The 6,491-nt window shown below is 43.0% G+C and overlaps 1 protein-coding gene across 1 annotated transcript; it reads right to left on the bottom strand.

Annotated features, from left to right (window-relative positions):
• Positions 1–798: 798 nt before the first annotated feature.
• Positions 799–1,467, bottom strand: LOC141617257 (uncharacterized). The gene has a single exon (XM_074434441.1). The coding sequence runs from the start codon at positions 1,465–1,467 to the stop codon at positions 799–801; it is 669 nt and encodes a 222-aa protein (XP_074290542.1).
• Positions 1,468–6,491: the final 5,024 nt, after the last annotated feature.

Genomic DNA, 6,491 nt, shown 5'->3' with positions numbered 1-6,491 from the left:
TATTATTATTATTATTATTATTATTATTATAATTATTATTATTAATTTTTTTACTAATTTTATTATTATTATTATTTATTTATTTTTATTATTTTTTTTTTCAAGAAAGTTATACTTAGACCTGGCAAACAGATCAGGTCGTGTCGTGTTCGTGTTCGTGTCAACTTTAAACGGGTCACCACTACCCCAACCCTAACCCGACCCAATTACTTAAACGGGTCATTTGTCTCAACCCTAACCCAACCCATTTAATTTTTCTATAACCCAACCCGACTTGTTTAACCCATTTATCTTTTAGCAGGTCATGTTTAACCCATTTATCTTTTAGCGGGTCATTTTTAACACCCACCTAACCCGTTTAACCCAATAAACTATTAAAATAAACCAAGCTTTATAAGCCTATTATCCCATAATTAAGGAATAAAAATACTTTTTTTTTTTAAAGTTGTTTGGGTAGACTATTGACACTTTTAAATAAGCGGGTTATTCGTGTCGGGTTCGTGTCAAAAGAGCTCAACCCTAACCCGACCCATTTAAGTTTCGTGTCGTGTCCGTGTCAACCCAATTACTTAAATGGGTCACAACGTCTTAACCCTAACCCGCTAACTTCGTGTCGGGTTCGTGTCGTGTTTTCAGGTCGTGTCAATAATTGCCACCTCTAGTTATACTCATCTATATTCATCCACAAAGGGGAAATAAATGAGAAAGATCTTACAAAAAAGCAAAACACCAACAAAATGCAACTAAGAGATCATAATCTGCTAGACCAAACTAGTTATTCTCAGTCCAACATCTAAGTTAAGAAACACTGCTAACTGAAAGACGAGTTTTTAAGACCCACTGAAGCTGAGTAGCAACAAGTTCAGGACTCCTGATGCAACCATTGAAGATACGGTTATTCCTCTCCTCCCAAATAACAAAAACCAAACCATCCAGGCAACTTGAAATAAGGATAATCTTCCAGTTGGGCAGGTAATTCTTATGCAAAAGCCTGTATAACCAGTCCTTCAAATCAAGAGCAGACCATGAGCCATGGAAGCCAAGCCATTGTAGCATCAGTCTACGAACATGCTGAGAATACTGGCATCGGAAAAATAGGTGCCTATGAGACTCAAGAGCACACTTGCACAGGCAACACCAGTTGACTAGAGGATAACCACGAGTACTTATCCTGTCTACAGTAGATAGAACTTTTTGAGTAGCCTGGAAAATACATATTCGATGCTTGGGAAGAATCTCAGAGTAGGATAACACTCTGGTCCAACCAAGTTTCTGATGCTTGGTCCAAAAAATATCATAAGCTTTCCTGACTACAAAGTGACCCTTCAAGACACACGAGTTAAGCATGACCTGAGCAGCATTCTGATCACCTGTAGTATCCAATAGATAGTCTCTAACTTTTAGGATAGCTCTCCAACTTTCATCATGATGAGGCTTACTTTTAGAGGTCCAAAATGAAGCCCCCATCATGTTGTAATCTCTGGTCCATTGATCCTAAATACCCTCCCTATCTTGGGTTAACAACCAAACCCATCTGCTTAGTAAGGCTTTGTTCCAGCTCAGAAGTTCTTTAATATTAAAACCACCTTCATTCCATGGTAAGTAGATAGATTTCCAACTTTGAAAGATCATTTTTCTTTTTCCAGTAGGAATCCCCCAAAAATAATCCTTGCAGAGTTTATTAACCAGCTTAGCAACAACTCTAGGGAGAAGGAGAGCTGAACACCAGTAATTCTCAAGGCCAAATAAAACAGAATTAATGAGCTGAATTTTACCAGCATAGGAGAGGAGATTTCCAGTCCAATGATGGATAGCTGACTGAACCTTATCCACCATGGTTTTAAACATATCAGGGGCCAATTTCCCAGGATTTAGTATAACCCCCAAATATCTAAAAAGAAAGCTCTCCTCAGAGTATCCAATGAGGCCACCAATTTGCCTCCTAACAGCTACATCCACCCCCACCATAGTAAATGCTTGTCTTTGCTGGGTTAGCATGCAAATCAGAGATCTTAGTAAAATCAGATAGACACTGAGCTACTGCAGCAACAGATGGGACATCCCCCCTCACAAAGACAATAAGATCATCAACAAAAATCAGATGGTTCAATCTGAGTTTAGCACACTTAGGATGAGATGATACTTGAGGAAGGAGATGGAGTCCTCTAAGCTGCCTAGATAGGATTTACATGCTAAGAACAAATATATATGGGGATAGAGGGTCCCCTTGTCTGACTCCAGACTAACCAGGGAAGAAACCACTAAGTGCACCATTAATCTTCAAAGAAAATCAAGTAGAAGTAATGCAGCCTATAATCCACTTGACAAATTGAGGAGGGAATCCCAAACCATGGAACATCTGCCTTATGATGTCCCATTGAAGAGAATCAAAGGCCTTTCTAATATCAACCTTGATTAAACACCTAGGAGATATTAAGCCTTGATTGTACCCCTTTATAATATTTTATGACATCATAATGTTTTCAAATATATTTCGACCTTTGATGAATGCAGCTTGCTCATTCCCCACTAATTCAGGTAAAACTTGCTGAAGCCTATTAGCTAAGATCTTGCTAATAGTCTTATACACCACATAACAGCATGCTATAGGTCTAAAATCCTGGACAGTAAGAGGTACCTCTTTCTTGGGAACCAAAGCAAGAAGAGTAGTTGTAACACCCCCATTTATTTAAGGGCCTGAACTAGGACTCCTCAGATAAATGATGGTGTTACCATCCCGGAAACCCGAGGTAGTAGATAACAAAGGAAAGAAACACAGTACTTTATTATAATGTTTATAGTGAAATTACAACTGAAATTAAAACAAAGTCTCCAAATACGACCAAAACATAAGTCTGATTAAACTACTAAAAGACTAAGGTGGGCTAGACACTAAGTCAGTCATCCAAGCTCTCTTCCCGGCCAGCTCCCATCAGTCTCTGAATACCTGTCAATCTGCTCCCCAATAATTGGATCATCACAGCGCGTACGAATACACGGGTCACCACGGCCGAGTAGGTAATACAATAAACAAAGAACATAAAACACATACTCCTCCATCACCAACACCGCCATCACAACTCACAACCCGCACAACCCACCATACCGATCCCCGGTAGACTATAAATATCGACCGTAGCCGATCTGCCACTCGCGGTGAGGACACCAGGGCAAGTCTGCGAACCCGCCTGGCCTTATCACAATGTCATCATCACCACCTCCACCAACTCCAATGTAATGATATAATAAAACAGTTCAACAATAGTACTTAACGAAATGAAATCGTGGCAATCATATTATAACATGTAAGTCACCGATTTAGTCAATCCAAATCACATAGTACTATAACAAGTCCAAAGTGTATTCCCCTACCTCAAATAGCGGTGATAAGCTAACTCGCAGATCGAAGTACTCCACCCGAAACTCGCCACCTAAACATATATATAACATAATTAATTCTCTTACTAATCCCGTTCCCATAATCAAAAGTTACTATAAGTAGAAACTTTCCCAATTTAGATATTACTAAAAATATAAGTTACCCAAAATAGAAAGTTTCCTAAAATGGGAAGTTCCCAAAATAGCAATTACCAAAAATAGCAGGTTACTAAAAATAGTAACCTTCCCGAAATAAAATCCCGACTCAACACTTAAATACATTATTCCGTCACCGCTACTTAATATTGACTTAATAATCAAAACTAATAATGTAAATAATAGAATATACATATTCCCGACTCATTAAAATAAAACCCGTAACAAAATTACCCAAAAACAACACACAACCCGACACACGCGCACCCCCCTTTTCAACCCGTCACAACTCGCCCCTCAACCACCAATCCTCACCGCCGACCACCAGGCCTGACACCAGGTCTGGCCTGGTCACCTCCCACCACCACCAACGTGGTCGACCCACGCCGGTGGTCAGAACCACCACCACCAATACCCCCTGTTCACACCCAGCCGCCACCAAAAGCCACAAACAGCCCCCCTTTCTAACCCGCCTGCCACCACGACACAACCCCTCCTGCCTACCAACCACCACCCCTGACACCACCGTAGAAAGGTGACCCTGACACACGTGGCACCACCGATTCGACCTCCCCCGAGTCCACGGTGGTGCCACCCCTTTTCCCTATGTCTGAAATGCAACCAAAACACCCAACCAACCCCGACACCTAAACACCACCACTGCAACCACCACCAGCGATGACCACCACTCTACCCACCACCACCCGACTCGACTCAACACCAACAACACATCCCACAACCCCACGACCACCACAACAGCCCCTAAAAGACGCATAACTCAATTCAAAACAGTGTGACAGAAATGAAAACAGGGAACCTTACCTGTGACGGCCGTCGACCTGAGCTTTTCCGACCAGTACAACCACCCTCGACCACTAGCAACGACTCCCCTGGACTCACGGCAGACCCTACTCCCTCCACACTCACCGGCGTGCTCTCTTTGGCCGTGTAGAAGGCTTGAAACGTGAAAGGAAAAGAGGTTGATGTTGGTGATGTCAAAATGACGGTAGGGAGGGGAATAGGGTTTTAAAGGTGTATTAGGGTTTGATTTTAGGGTTTGGTGAGGTAAAATGGTAAATGGGTAAATGGGTAATAAGTGGGTAAATGGGCTATGACCCCTTGACCCAAAAATGCCACTCAACTATAAACCCGACTCATTTTGCGATATGAATTAATCAATTATTTTTACGCTTTACTATTACCATAAAACATGATTTAATTACCTTTACGCTACCATTAAATAATAATATCTCGCTCAGTCGATAGTAAGTCGATAATAAAATACGGGGTATTACAGTCTTCCCCCCTTAAAAAGAACTTCGTCCCGAAGTTCGCCCCCATACCAAACATGTCATCCGAAAACAAAAGACAACTCGTATAACTAACACGGTCATACACACAACTAGACTACATAAACACGAAATGTTACATTCTACCCTCCTAAAAAGAAAGTTACGTCCCGTAACTTACCTCAAGTGAACAGATGTGGATAACTCTCTCTCATCGCGGCCTCGGTTTCCCAGGTAGCCTCCTCTGCTTTATGATTAGTCCACAACACTTTCACTAAAGCAGTCTCTCCGTGCCTGGTCTTTCTAACCTTCCTGTCCAAGATCTCCTTAGGCGTCTCGATGTAAGTCAACTGCTTGTCCACCTCGACCACATCATGGCTCAAAATGTGCGAAGAGTCACTCAAATATCTCCGCAACTGAGAAACATGGAAGACATTATGTACCCTGGCTAAAGCTGGTGGTAGAGCTAGCCGATATGCCACTTCTCCAACTCTATCCAGGATCTCATATGGCCCAATAAACTTCTGGCTCAACTTTCCCCGCTTCCCGAATCTCATCACTCCCTTCATCGAAGACACTCTAAGAAGTACTTTCTCCCCCACCTGGAAAGAAATGTCGCTTCTCCTAGCGTCAAGATAGCTCTTCTCGCCGGTCCCGGGCAGCCCTCATCTTCTGTCGAATGATCTCGCACTGTTCAACCATCTCCCGAATCATCTCTGTCCCAAAACTACCGCATCAGCTCGATCATCCCAACACACAGGACTCCTACACTTCCCCGCCATACGAGCCTTAAATGGAGCCATCCCAATACTAGCGTGGTAACTGTTGTTGTATGAAAACTCAATCAACCCCAGCCTATCCTCCCAAGACCCGCCAAACTCCAAAACACAAGCCCTCAACATGTCCTCGAGTGTCCGAATAGTCCTCTCTCGTCGACCATCCGTAGCCGGATGAAAAGCGGTGCTCATCTTTAATCGAGTACCCATTAGTGACGGTAACTCCTGCCAGAATTTGGATAGAAACCTGGAGTCTCTATCGGAAATGATGTCCTTGGGTACACCATGCAGCTTCACCACATACTGAACATAAGCCTTGGCCAACTCAGCTTTACTCCAAGTATCCTTCATGGGGATAAAGTGAGCCGACTTGGTTAGTCTATCCACGATCACCCAAATCATATTGTTACCTTTCTGAGTTCGAGGCAACCCAACAATGAAATCCATGGAAATGCTCTCCGGCACATCTAAAGGTTGAACTTTCCCTTGCGGTCTCTTATGTTCCCCCTTCACCCTCTGGCACGTCAAGCATCGAGCTACGAACTCAGCAACTTCCCTCTTCATATTCGGCCACCAAAAGGTCTTCTTGAGGTCCTTGTACAACTTATCTCCCCCAGGATGAACCGAGTGTGGCGTGGCATGTGCCTCAGTAAGAATCTTCCTCTTCAGCTCATCATTATCCGGAACACACCACCGTCCCCCAAACCTCAGACTACCATCAGCATGGATAACAAACCTGGAATCAACCCCAGATTCTGCCTGTTCTACTGTGCTGCGCCACTTCTAAATTCTAGCATCGGCTTTCTGTAGCTCTCTGATCTCCTCATATAACTCCGGCTCAACGGTCAAGTCTCCAAGAGTCTCTCCTTGCCGGATCACGTGGATTCCCATC

The sequence above is a fragment of the Silene latifolia genome, chromosome X (assembly GCF_048544455.1).
Source record: "Silene latifolia isolate original U9 population chromosome X, ASM4854445v1, whole genome shotgun sequence".
In the NCBI taxonomy this organism is placed as follows: domain Eukaryota; kingdom Viridiplantae; phylum Streptophyta; class Magnoliopsida; order Caryophyllales; family Caryophyllaceae; genus Silene; species Silene latifolia.
The sequence above is the reverse complement of the archived record's forward strand: the minus strand, read 5'-3'. Positions and strand labels throughout refer to the sequence as shown.

What these genes read in the sequence shown, in the direction of transcription:
- LOC141617257 (XM_074434441.1), bottom strand. Translation starts at nt 1,467, where the DNA reads ATGGGGGCTTCATTTTGGACCTCTAAAAGTAAGCCTCATCATGATGAA.